The sequence below is a fragment of the Lathyrus oleraceus genome, chromosome 5 (assembly GCF_024323335.1).
Source record: "Lathyrus oleraceus cultivar Zhongwan6 chromosome 5, CAAS_Psat_ZW6_1.0, whole genome shotgun sequence".
NCBI lineage: Eukaryota > Viridiplantae > Streptophyta > Magnoliopsida > Fabales > Fabaceae > Lathyrus > Lathyrus oleraceus.
In genome coordinates this window covers 24,805,714-24,819,918 of record NC_066583.1, presented here as the reverse complement: position 1 = coordinate 24,819,918, position 14,205 = coordinate 24,805,714, and the positions used below count along the sequence as shown (strand labels likewise).

Below are 14,205 nucleotides of genomic sequence, written 5' to 3'. Positions count from 1 at the left end.
AGCATTTAATTTCTTGCCCTTTACTTTTAATGCCATTTTATTTCTTGCTCATTTATTCATATTGCTTTTCATTTTGCTCACTTGAGCACATATTTTATGTTTATGTCATTTTTCTTTTGCTCATTTGAGCTCATTATTGTATATAAATATATTGTTATCTTGTGTTTGCTTTGTCTTTGTTTTGTGTGAACCAAATGCAAAAGGAGAAGGGACTTATAATTAGGACTTACCTATGCTTAAAGGAGTTCAAGAGCAACTAGGCCTCGTGCCTTTAAAATGCTAAAATTGTTGAAGAGCAACTAGGCCTCATGCATTTAGAATGCTAAAATCCAAAGTTGACCTTAAAGGACTTCTCATCTAAACTTATTCTTTGTCCATTCCTCTTATTGTGTTGTGAACTTTTTGATGTTTGTTCTTGTGTGATAGGGATTCCATCTTGATATAGTGAAAAGAGGACTATTGTCATGAGTAGCCAAGTTATGAGAGACAAGCTAAATGGAGATCCTAGGAGCTTGAATCCAAATATTGTTTGATTGCCTGATTGTTTGCTAAGTCCAAAGGAAAGAAGCATCTTGAATCATCTTTATGATTTCAAGAAAAGGAACTCCAAGGGTTTATCTTTCCCTCTTATCTTTGCATGCTTTAGGACTAGCCCTTCTCTTCTTCTCCCCACTCTAACAAAGCCAAAAATATTTTCTTCAAAACTTTGACTTTGTTTTAAATTAGAAACTTAGGCCTTATGCCTTTGACTTTTCAAACTCTTTTCATAAATACTCATTGTGAATAAATCTTAATCCAACTTTGACTTCATTTTTGTAAATAAATCTAACTTGTAAATATAACTCACTTCAAGTTGATTTTGTGGTTCCAATGGCCACCTTTATTAAAACCTTTTCATAAACATTAGTCATAGGTTTGAGTTATCATAGTGGTTGATGTAAATCTCACCTAATCCTTAGTAATTGGATTATAAGTCTTCCATACTTATTATAGGGTTAACCCCTCACTAGTATGTTGAAGCCTTCCTCACATGGTGGATTGTTGGTTTAGGTTGAGTTTTCTCCCTTTGATAACAAAAGACCTTAAGGCTTTTGGTCAAATAAATTCACCAATCTTTGTGATTTTTACCCCGAACTACGAGATTTTGATCCTCCTTTGTGATGGTACGTAGGCAATGGGTTTATCCATTCAAACAACAAAATTTGTAAATATAATCTATTCTCTTCTCATCCCCCTAATCTTTTTGCACAAATCTTTTCACAAATACCAACCTACAACACATGTTTGCAAAAAGGGTTCCCTTAGAGTACCAAGGATGTTTTGGGTGCGTAAAACCTTCCCATTTCATAACCAACCCCCTTACCCAGATCTCTGACATTTTTATTAGTTTTTGATTTGAAAAAACTTCTTACCTTGGCTTTTGTTCACTTTTTAGCCTTTCCTTTGGACAAATAAAAGTGCGGTGGCGACTTGAATTGTATGTTTACTTTTGGTTTAGCCAATAAACCTAAAGGTAATGAAAACCCCGCTACAACACTTAACTGATATCCTCTAAATTACCTCTCGGTAAGTCTCGTCTAATCCCTCCTTATCTAAAATTAATTCTGACAAATCCTTTCTTTCAAAAAAGTAGTGATATTCAAATTTTCCATCAATACACTAGTCAGAGTCTATGTAGCAGAAAGTTGAGATTATGAAGATCTTCTTACAAATCATACTCAAACATCATGATCCAGCCTTATACATTTCAGATTTACTTAATGCACTCACCAATCTAACTTCTTTACTCAGATGATATGTTCATTCAACTTCATCAATCCTCCAAGTTAAAAAAACCCAGATGTTAACTCAAGGTTATGTGTCAAATATCTATCTTCATAAGTTTTTAATTGACGATATACATACACTACGCTTGACCCATTTTTGCATCAGGACTCTGCCTAGTCCTTTCCTAGAGGTATCACAATACGCTTCACAAGATTTACTGGGATCTGGGAAAACCAACACGGGTGCGGTAATCAACTTTCTTTTTGCTTAACGAAACTCTTCCCACAATATGAATACCAGTTGGGAAGGAATCTCATTTTGGGTGAGTCGGGTAAGGGGTAAGGTAACTTGTGAAAATCTTGGGTAAACCTCTTATCATAACCTCAACTTCAAAGATTAGTAACAACATATTTTTCAAACTATGATTTACAACATAAGCATAACATCATTCTTTCCCTCACTTAATTGCTTAGCGAGAATCAAGAGAATAAACTTTCTTGTTCAATAAAAGATTGATTTGGAATATCCTAACCATTCATATAACGAATAGTTTTGACACTTCTGCTCTTGACAACCAAACCATACATACTCATGAAGAACCTTAACATTCCTTTGCACTTACCGACTTGAATTCTCTTACAGACCAAACATCCATTATACACTTCATCGCACAGAGGTTACATATCTGGACGACTCACAACGAACAAATTTTGCCAACTCCTTACAAGTTCCCACAATGTAGTCCATTCCACGATCTACAATTAGTTCGGTATCCATTCTTGACTCACTCTCGATTACTCACCACATACTTCGACTCTCAGGGCACAAAACTTGTTTGCTTGAACAAAGGAGTGTGATACTCTTTAACTACTCAAACACGAGGAAATTAACATACACACTTGTTACCAATATAATACTAACACACGCTTCTGGCTCCAAGGTATACCTTTCTTTTCCAACATAACCTCTTTCAATCGTTCCTTGGGTAACTTAACATTTCCATAATGGTCTCATACTAACATTGAATCTTTGTTGAACTTCAATAAACTCGATCTCCTTCTAAGACTGGGTACAGTCAATTTATCTTCTACTCTTTGTCTGGTGTATAAGCGAATCTTTTGGAGTAAGCAGCCACGCCCCTAAACCTTTCCACATACTCTGCCACTACCATAAACTCTTGACGAAGTTGCTAAATCTCAATGCCTCCCTAGCCTCTAAACTATTGGAAAAAATATTTTTTTAGGAATACTTCTTTGAAATAATTTCACTCCTTCGAGGTTCTCTGGGTGGTCATACAAGCTGAGACACTGGTACAACACCTCTCTTATGAACTATGTGGCATATGAACAGAAAAATACATTTTCTTCCTCACTGTATGCAATTACTTGTCATACTTGTTCCATACAAACGAGTCACTCTTGTTCTACTAACAAGCTCACACATTTCTCAAAACTCCAGCGAAATCATCTGATAGGAATCCTTAACTTTCTAACTCCTCTCACACTACAGGTTTGCTAGAACCATGCAACATACTGCACTTCCACATTACCTGGGTTACAACTCTTACTACGACTTCAACCAAGCTCATTGTGTCATACCCTAATTTTCAACCCTAATATGCCACCATCATTTGTATCATTTGCATGACATCTAACATCTTTGCATTACTAACCTATTGAAAATACAAAAAAAAAAAGATTTTCTACTTTGTTTGTCTTAAGCTAAGGTTTTGCACCAAGAATTTTCAAAGATTGATCAATCAAGACTTGACTTGAGTTTCAGAATTTCAAACTCATCAAGTGACTTCCATCAACAAGAATCAAGTTCAAGATCATTCCATCTCAAATTCATCAAGGCCAGAGTTCATCTAATACCCTAAACTAGGGTTTTGACCCAAAGTCAATTGGTTGACTTTTTAGCCAAGGCATGATCCTAAAGCTTGAAGTATGGTTAAAAGACTTCAAATACATCATAAGTGATCCATTCACATCATCCAATATACCCAAGAGATCCCATTCATTAAAGATTGCAAGAATTAGATTCATCTGATACAAAGTCAACTAAGGCAAAGTCAAAGTTTGACTTTTAAGATTATTGGTCAACTATGGACTTTTCAAGTCAAGGATTATGAAAATATGATCATTGAAGTCATTTGATTAAGTTTATTCAAGAAAATCAAGGTTACTTTCAAAAAGGGCAAAGATGGAGAATTTGAAATTTTTACTAAGTCCATAAAAATCATGTCCAAGTACCCAACTTTCCAAGGCCATAACTTGTGATCCAAACCACCATTTTATTTGCTCCAATGATCAGATTAAAGACCTTGATTCATACTTCAACTTTGTCCTAAGTGATGAAACCTGAAAAAATGCACGAATAAGAAGATATGGGGCCATGAAGTGGATGATTCATTTGTTGTCAAGTGGTAAAACACTTAGTGAAATTTTCGGCATGTTGACCTAGTCAAGTGACCAACTTTATGCCAATTTTTCACCAATATCACAACTGATTAAAGCAAAGTGATCAACATGAAAGTTGTAGATCATGATTCCATCTTTCCAAAATGTCCAAGATCAATAATTTCCCATGCTTGAGCTAAGAGAATCGAATTTGGGAAGATAGCCTCATGGAATGGTTCATAGGTCGAATTCCAAGCCAAAAATACATTACAAATCCAAACAAATCCATAAGTACATGTACTTTTTGCTTCTAAATCCCCTATAATCAGAATGTTTAACCCACTTTTGAACTATTATTTAAGTAACTAAACCAATACACAATGAATTATTCCATTTGTTGCATAAAGAAGCTTTAATCCAACAAGAAGTACCATTGAGCTTCCAAATGGACTTGGATCGGATACATACCAACTCCAAGTCTCAAGTTAACCCCTATGCTTCAGCAAGGACAACACAAAACACTTCATGAACTCCTTTCTTTTGCCATGCTTCCCACTTGGAGAATTGTGCAAGAACCAACCAAGAAAGCAATGAAGTACAACCCATGATTATTTTATAATATCTGAGAATTCTTGAACCGTCAAGGATCCCCATAAATAGAGGACAAAGCCTCATCTATCCATACACCAAGATTTCCAAGAAAAACTCCATTCTTAAGAGCTTTTCAACCTTAACCTCAATTCTCTCATTTGGCTCATGCATTCTGCAAACCAAAGGTTTTAATCATCTTCTGGGAACTCATAAGCAGTAGGAGAAGCATCAAACAGTAGCTGGAAGTAGTGTTGAAAAGGCATTGGACCTTGCTCCAATAGGTATATTCTTGCACTTTGAAACCCATCATACATACGTCATTTCATTTTGATTTCTGAAGCAAACATGTAGCATTTATTGTGTTAAGAAGGATCATTAGCTTACATGTCATTTATATTATTGTTTATGTGAATTTATGTTACATGAAACCTAAAGTTTCAGTTCTGGTTTTTGCCTTCATGCATCTTCATCTTTGAGTATTAGCTAAAGCCTATGGTACCATTGTGTTCCTTATATTTTTCTAAGCGATTTCGATCTTTATTTCATGAAAAATGATTGAGAAATGAGAGAGATATGATTGATGGAAGATTTGAAAAATAATGGAAGGAAAAAAACGAAAATGAGAAAGAGAGGTTGAAGATGATACTGAGTTGGCATTGAAAAAGTCAAAAGGAAACGTGTTATATGCTATATACAATTGTTTGCATTTTAATTAATGGATGTATAGTCACCTCAGTGGTAGAAGCGTGCGTCCAAAGTCACTTGTGACCAAAAGGTATGGGGTTTGCATCCCCCTCGCCCCAAACTTTGGTTTTTATTTTTTCCAAACAGTACATGGAACCCCAAAGACGCGGGTTCGAACCTGGCCAGTGTAATGTTTATTTTTTCTCAGTTGTTAAATGTTCATTTTTCTTCATAACTTCAAATATCCATAACTTCATGATCCCTTAACATTTTTGACCCCCTCGCCTCAGACTTTGGTTTTTATTTTTTTCCAAACAGTACATGGAACCCCAAAGACGCAGGTTCGAACCTGGCCAATGTAATGTTTATTTTTTCTCAGTTGTTAAATGTTCATTTTTCTTCATAACTTCAAATATCCATAACTTCATGATCCCTTAATATTTTTGACCCCCTCGCCCCAGACTTTGGTTTTTATTTTTTCCAAATAGTACATGGAACCCCAAAGACGTGGGTTCGAACCTGGCCAATGTAATGTTTATTTTTTCTCAGTTGTTAAATGTTCATTTTTCTTCATAACTTCAAATATCCATAACTTCATGATCCCTTAATATTTTTGACCCATTCTTTTTGCCATGTGCTCATGAGAATGTCTATTTTGTGATGACACAAAAAAAATCCCAAAAATATTATTTATTTCACCACTTTTGATTGGATGAAAGACATGTGCTTTTAAATGTTTTTTTAGGCTCCTAATTGATTATTTTGGCTTATGTCTTGTTTGTTCTTGATGTCGAAAGTTTGTATGATTAAAGCATACTCTTTTAAATGTTGATTGTTATCCCTAGCATGTTTGAACTTGATTATCTTCATACAATGTATCAATTGATTCACCTTGAAAACATGTTTGAATGAATGGTTAGGAGGTGATTAGGTTTCCACTTAAGTTTGGTCTTATCATGAAATTTGATTCAAGTTTAATGTTTTGAAGACTTATAATGTGATGCATATTTGACCTAAATTGATTCTTGTTGTGTTTACCATGTACCAATGAATGATTTTACCATGTCAAATATGATTTTGTCTTCACCATCAATATGTTGTGTCTTGTGATGTTATGTGAAACTTCATCATGTCTTGTTTATGTTTATCTCAATGCCTAAAAACCATGATTAATATTGTCATTCATACCTCACTCACCTTGTGATTTCCATTGTATTTAGCCATATTTTTTGCGTTAATGTTAATGCATGTTCAACCTTGTTATTGTTTATATCCAAGGGAAAGGAATCATGACATTATTGTCATTTTGCATGTGTGTGTTCATCTGCATTCTATACAACTTTGCTTCCCCTTAATCTAAAAAATTCTAGATACAATCTTAGGTTCCCCTAAATGTAAACCTTAGGATTTTATCTCTCTCTCTCTCTCTCTCTCTCTCTCTCTCCTTCTTATAACCATTTTCACAATAAACTTTGACTTAGGTCACTGTTTTCCCTTTTATTTCTTAATCAAATGCTTCAAAACACTTAAGCATATTCAAAGATCTTTTCATAAGACCTAAAAAACACAAACTTAATTCAAACCCTTTTGCCACTTTGGCTTTTCCATGTTTAAAACTTTACATAAAAGGATTAGACATGAGTCATCCCTAGTTGAGATTTAAATCTCCTACCCCATTACATTTTTGAGATTGATATTGATTATTTTCCATTTGGAAGAGGTATGTGGCATACTTGTTGATTCTATATCCAAGTGAAAACCCTTCTTTCAATTTGATGCAAAGATCTATCTTCCACATGTTTGTGGTGGTTTAAAAGTTAGTTTTCTCCTTAAGATGACAATTTGTCTTTTTCTCATAAAATTAACCCCAGCAAATCCCTTCTTACTTTTGAACCCGAACTACGAGGTTTTGATCCTTCACGGGTACGTAGGCATAAGACTCAATGTCTTTCCAAATCATTAAACAATAAAAGGATGTTCTTTTTCTCATCTCACCAATCAAATAGCAAACAATTTTAAACCAAAGAAATATATTTAAAAGGTTCCTGTAGAGTACTACAGATGATTAGGATGCTAAGACCTTCCCTTTTCATAACACATCCCCGTACTTTAGAATCTCCCCCCCCCCTTTGCTTAGCTTAAGTTTAATATTCTAGCTTTGCATATACATATTGGGTTATTTTTGAATATTTTCCCCTTCCCTGGGATAAATTAAAGTTCAGTGGTGATATTTTGATTCATGAGTCAAGTTTAATCAATAGCTTGGTCTCCGATTCTTCACCGCGACAAAAATGGCGACTTCACTAGGAAGGGAATATTAAGTGGGTGATACCTAACTTGTTTATATGTGTTTATTATTATTTGTTGCTATGTTTTCTTAGGTTTCATTATGGAGATCTATAAGTGGTGAGGAAATCCTAACCCGGATTAGAGAATACAAATAAGATAGAATGGTGGTATAATCAAAGTTATATGTCTGGAGTAATCCTAAACATGATTAACATATGATATAACCCCGCTCGGTGGAGACCCCTTTGATGGTATGTTGTTACGAGTAAATCGTAGTGGCATTATTATCTTCGATCTGGGACTCTAAGAAACTGAGGACCTTTAGAAACATTTCAACCTATCTAAGCCTTTTTAGGATGTAGTGAGGAGATTATCCAGGTGTAAGATTTGAGGTAATTGTTACCCGATGCTACACTCAGACGAGTTTCTCTTGAGAATATTATTGGTCTGCGAGCAAGTCGTTAAACCGATAATATCCTAAAGATGGATCTATGACTCTGGGGACCACTTTAGGACCTTATTCTACAGGTACAAAATAAACCTATTAGTTCATACATTGTGGGATGGTTAGACCCTTGGCTCCATGCTTAATGTCAAATCCCTAAACCCGTATTTGTGAAACATGCATTCATGCATTCATGCATCCATAAAAACCTTTTTGCATAAAAACCAAGAAACTCAATAGTTTTATTTTGCAAATATCGATAGGTAAAATGGAACTTGGAAGGAGGAATACCAAGAAATACACTTTCAAATGTCCTGACTTAACAGAGTTGAAGAAGCTTGGTTCTATGATAGTTAGTCCAGAGGATTTCAGAGCTCAGTATGGAAGACTTATGGGTATCTTGAAGACCAAGGTTGAAGATGGAGTTCTGAACACCCTGATACAGTTTTATGATCCACTCTACCATTGCTTCACATTTCTAGACTACCAGCTTATGCCTACTCTAGAAGAATACTCTTATTGGTTTGGTTTGTCAGTCTTTGACAAATTACCATTCATTGGTTCAGAGAAGACCCCTACACCAGTAGCTATTGCAGAAGCACTTCACTTAGAAACGCCTGTTGTGAAGGTCAACTTCATTAAAAAAGGATGGATTCTCGGTCTAACCTCTAGATTCCTGATGGAGAAAGTCTTTATCTTTGCAGAAAAAGATACTAGAGATGCCTTTGAAGCCATTTTTTCTCTACTCATTTATGGAATTGTGCTCTTCCCAAACATTGATGACTTTATGGATGTTAATGTTGTACAAATCTTCTTAATTGGTAACCCAGTACCGACATTACTTGGAGATACCTACCATTCTATCCATCACAGGACTAAGAAAGGTGGCGAAAACATTCTTTGTTGTGCACCTCTCCTATATAAGTGGTTTATTTCTCACTTACCCAGATCCAGGCTCTTCGGGGAGAATCCGCAGAAGCTCAGATGGTCTCAGAGGTTCATGTTCATTGATCAAGGGAATATACATTGGTATGACCCCTCCTATGATGTTGGAGTAATTATTGACAGTTGTGGTGAGTTTCCTAACGTACCTATCCTTGGGGTACATGGGGGAATTAACTATAACCCCATCCTTGCCAGACACCAGTTAGGATATCCTATGGCAGATAAACCCGATAACCTTCTGTTGTCAGGTTTCTTTTACCTCAATGACGAAGAGAGTTCCGGTTTGAAGGATAGAATCATACATGCTTGGCGCAACATTCATAGGAAAGGAAAAGACTGATTAGGAAGAAAGAATTGTGTTGCTTTTGAGCCCTATACCCAATGGGTTTGTTCTAGAGCCAGTGAACTTAAGATGCCCTATGCTATTGAGAAGCCCTCATTCCCTTATTCTATAACATCATCATCCACCATTCCTATTGAGAATAGGGAAGAGTTTCAAGAAATTTTGGATAGGTTAAAATTGGAAAGAGACACTTGGAAAGGCAAGTATTATGTCTTGAATGATAAGAAGATGAAGATGGAGCAGCAGCTAAAGGAGAAGGATGATTTGATTGAGATTCTGGAACAACAAGCTGTGAAGAAACAGGAGGAACAAGAAGGTTTACTTCTCTCTAAAGTCCAGCCATTTCATGAGTACTCCAGCATACCTCCTACCTCAGGTGCTTGGAAGGGTATCGTCGACAAGCTTATGATCGAGAATGCTCAGCTAAAGAGGCAGAAGAGGAAGCATCAGCCAGCAACAGGACCTTCTACAGATGAGATTCCTTAGGACTCATAGACTTAGCTGTTTTCCTCTTGTATTGTTTAGGATCGTTGAAATTGTATTTCTCCTTTGTAATCCCTTAATTGTTTAATAAAAAAAGAATTTTGTTCAGCTTATACCAAATTTTGTCTCTATAATATTTGCAATAAATTATTGAGTTTCTTAAAAATTAAAACTCATCTTTTGCATCTGCATATCATGCATCATTCAAGCACAAGTTCCTGCATTTCAAAAAACTTACACGTGTCTTCTCCCTCCAATAGTCAAACTAAATCACCAGTTACAATACTCGAGCCACTCGCTGGAGAAGGATGAGTCAGCTTGAACAAGAAAACCAAAAGCTCAGGGAGGAAGTAATCACCTTGAAAGACAGTTTGGAAAGGCTTACTGCTATGATGGACACTTTGGTGGCTGCTCAGAATCAGTCATCGAACAATTCTCAAGATCCATTGCAACGAACAACAATCTCTGAGAACGTCTTGACGCCCATTCTAGTGGCGGCCGTCAATGATCAACAATATCACATGCCACCTGGTTTCCCTTGGGGCATGCCTCACGGTTATATGCCAACTGGACACCACCCTCAAAATGTTGAAGCTCCAGTAGTGACTGTTGTGATGTATGTACCTCCTCCTATGGTGCATACAACTCCTTATAATGAAGAAAACATTTTTCACGCTACTCCAAGCAAAGTTGTGGAAGTAGATGAAAGGTTAGATGGATTTCAAGATCAGTTCTTAGAAATTCAAAGGGATATCAACGCTCTTCGAGGTAAGGATCTTTTTGGCAAGACCGCTTCCGAACTCTGCTTGGTTCCTAATGTTCAAATTCCGCCCAAATTCAAAGTACCAGACTTCGAGAAATACAAAGGAAGTTCATGTCCTCAAAGTCATTTGGTTATGTATGCTAGGAAGATGTCCACTCAGACTGACAATCATTAGCTTCTAATCCACTACCTTCAAGACAGTTTAAGTGGTGCCGCTCTTACGTGGTACATGGGCTTGGACAGCGCGAAGATTCGTACTTTCAACGACCTTGGTGAAGCTTTTGTTCGTCAATACAAATATAATGTAGATATGGCTCCAGACAAAGATCAACTCCGGACCATGTCTCAGAAAGACAAAGAGAGTTTCAAGGAATATGCTCAAAGGTGGCGTGAAATTGTTGCACTGATTTTCTCTCCACTTTAAGAGAAAGAGATGACTAAAATCTTTTTGAAAACTCTGAGTTTATTATACTATGACTGCATGATCGCTAGTGTACCCAGTGATTTCACCGAGATGGTAAACATGGGGATGCGACTTGAGGAAGTAGTCTGAAAGGGACGTTTGACTAAGGAAGCTGGCGCTTCTAGTCATGTTAAGAAATTCGCCAATAATTTCTCCAAGAAGAAAGAATCAGATGTTAGTGTCGTTTCATATGGTAGACAAAGAAGAAAGTATCAACACATTTCAGCCGTTTCACGAATCATTAGTCCACCAATGGTAGCGCCAATTTATCATCCACAGTTCTCGCATCAACATCAACAACAGTATCCTTAACAACATCAGCAACAATAACATGTTCAGCAACAACCATCAAATCAACAACATCAACAACCTCCAAAACAGGCTCGCTCTCAATTCAACAATCAAAATCGTATTCAAAAAAGGCCACAGTTTGATCTTATCCCAATGTCCTATGCAGAATTGTTTCCTGCACTGCTAGCTAAAAATCATGTCCAGACAAGGTCTCCACCACCTATGCCAAAGGACCTTCCCTATTGGTACAAGGCTTGTGCTTACCATCAAGGGGCACCAGGACATAGCATTGAAAATTGTTTTGGTCTAAAGTCATATGTTCAGAGGCTCATCAAGAGTGGTATCCTTTCATTTAAGGACATAAACCCCAATGTTCAAGTTAATCATCTACTGCAACATGGTTCAGCCTCAATTAACATGGTATATGGTTGCCCAGGCACTTTCCGGAGCTATGATGTACGGTTGTTGGGCGATAACTTAGTAAAGAAACACAACAGATATATTAAGAATGGTTTTGTGCCTCCACATAACTACGCCTCTTGCAGGGTTTGTTCCAAGAACTCTCAAGGATGCCTAACTGTTGTAACGGATCTCCAAGATCAAATGGACCAAGGTTACATTGTAGCCTACCGAGCCAGAGATTATAATCAGGTCAATATGGTCAATAGTGACAACAAAGTGAATGTCATAGTTCCTCAGTTCAACGACTCCGAGCCTATACAAATTACTTATGACAGTCCGAAGACTTCTGTGACTCCTCTGGTCATTAACTTACCGGGCCCAGTTCCCTACCAATCTGATAAAGTCGTGCCTTACAAGTACAATGCTACAATGACTGGGAATGGAAAGGATGTTCCTCTACCCTCCATTGTTAATGTCGCTGATGTAAGCAGGGTTACAAGGAGTGGGCATATATTTGCAAAAAGGATTGAGGATGTCGCAGCAGGAAAACAGGCTCATGTTGAGATCCCTTTTGAACCGGTTGGCCAATCTGATAACATGAATCTGAAAAGTGATGACGATGAGGTGTTGAAGCTCATCAAGAAAAGTGAATGCAATATGGTGGAACAATTACTACATACACCTTCCAAGATATATGTCTTATCTTTGTTGATGAACTTTGAGGCTCATTGTGAAGCTTTGCAGAAAGTCTTAGAACAAGCCTATGTAGACCATGATGTGACGGTCGGACAGTTTGATGGTATCGTTGCTAACATCACGGCCTGCAATAACTTGAGTTTCAGTAATGAAGAGCTCCCCGAAGAAGGAAGAAATTATAACATGGCACTAAATATCTCAATCAACTGTATGAATGACTCTTTGTCAAGTGTGTTGCGACACATCGATTCTCTTTACTTCCAAAATTCTTAGTCTGGTCCTACACACTGAACATAACCACTACTAGACATTTGGATTCCTCGTGGTCGCTTAACCATGATCCTACCTACCACGCACATAGAATTAGGTTGATCATACCCAGTACTACATACTATGACATTAAGAATTATGTTGGAAAAACATACATGTGAGGTAGGAATTGATTTACTTATGATGTTTCAAGGCTAGATCGAGAATCGACTTGCTATGATATCAATTGTAACGCCCCGTATAATATACACCTAGAAAATATATTATACGAAGTATTAATTGGTACTGATAAAACACAAGTACCTTACGACATCATTATATACATGTTCATAACGTAAAATACAATGTATGGAACATGACATACAATAGTGCCTAAACAAAAACTAAGATCTATGCATAATATCCACATTGCACATAATCCTCAACGGAAGATCACGATAACAAAAGTCTTTGAAACATCATCATACAAGCTCATCCTTGTCTTTAACCTACAAAGAACCACCTGAAAAAAAAACAATAATAATGCGATGAGATAATAATCTCATGGGGTTCCCTATCTTATGGGTCCCCTCGGCTCTACAAGGTTCTATACTCAATTCCCTAACTCAAGCTCTTCAACTTGGGACACTTGTGTTGAATTACATAATAGAGTGAGACTTAAGTATCTAAGGGATATTCTCATTGTATGGAAACATGTAAATTGAGGTCACTTAACTCAATAAATCACTATTTGGAAGTTACGAAGCATCGTTCCTCGATCGGGCCTACGTCTAGCGCAAGGTTCGATTCACGCATGTTCGTATGATTCAACTTTCTTGTGGATGTGTAGCGGTAAATTCATGATCATCAAGCTATGGATAAGCTAGAGACCAAATAACAAGAGTCGCCACCGCGCTTTTATTGTTTCCAAAGGAAAAGGGAAAAAGTACGAACAAAACCCAAAAAGTAAGAAGTTTTCAAATCAAAACTAATAAAATGTCAGAGATTACAGGTAAGGGGGTTGGTTACACAAAGGGAAGGTGTTAGCACCCAAAGTGTCCTAGGTACTCCTAGGGAGCCCTTTTTGTGTGCATATGTATTTGGTACAAAGTGATGTTTATAAACAAATAGAATGGGGGGATGAGAAAAGAATTCATTAATTATATTTTTGTGTTTGACAAGACCTTCGGTCTTGTGCCTACGTACCAACATAAAAATGAGGGATCAAAACCTCGTAGTTCGTGATACAAATTTCAAAGTGGATGCATTATTTTTAACAAAAATTAAGTTTGAAAGGCACAAGGCCTAAAAATGGTTTGAATGAGTTAGTTCTTTTTGGCTTTTTTGAAAGTTTAAGTCAAGTATAGTTAAGTCTATTTACAAGTTTGATTTAAG

General features: G+C 36.7%; 2 protein-coding genes across 2 annotated transcripts; both read left to right on the top strand.

Annotated features, from left to right (window-relative positions):
- Positions 1-8,443: 8,443 nt before the first annotated feature.
- On the top strand, positions 8,444-9,460 carry LOC127078518 (uncharacterized). Its single transcript, XM_051018966.1, has one exon. It carries the CDS (start codon positions 8,444-8,446, stop codon positions 9,458-9,460), a length of 1,017 nt encoding a protein of 338 aa, XP_050874923.1.
- A 2,156-nt stretch (positions 9,461-11,616) lies between these two features.
- On the top strand, positions 11,617-12,834 carry LOC127078517 (uncharacterized). The gene has a single exon (XM_051018965.1). It carries the CDS (start codon positions 11,617-11,619, stop codon positions 12,832-12,834), a length of 1,218 nt encoding a protein of 405 aa, XP_050874922.1.
- The last annotated feature ends 1,371 nt before the right edge of the window (positions 12,835-14,205 follow it).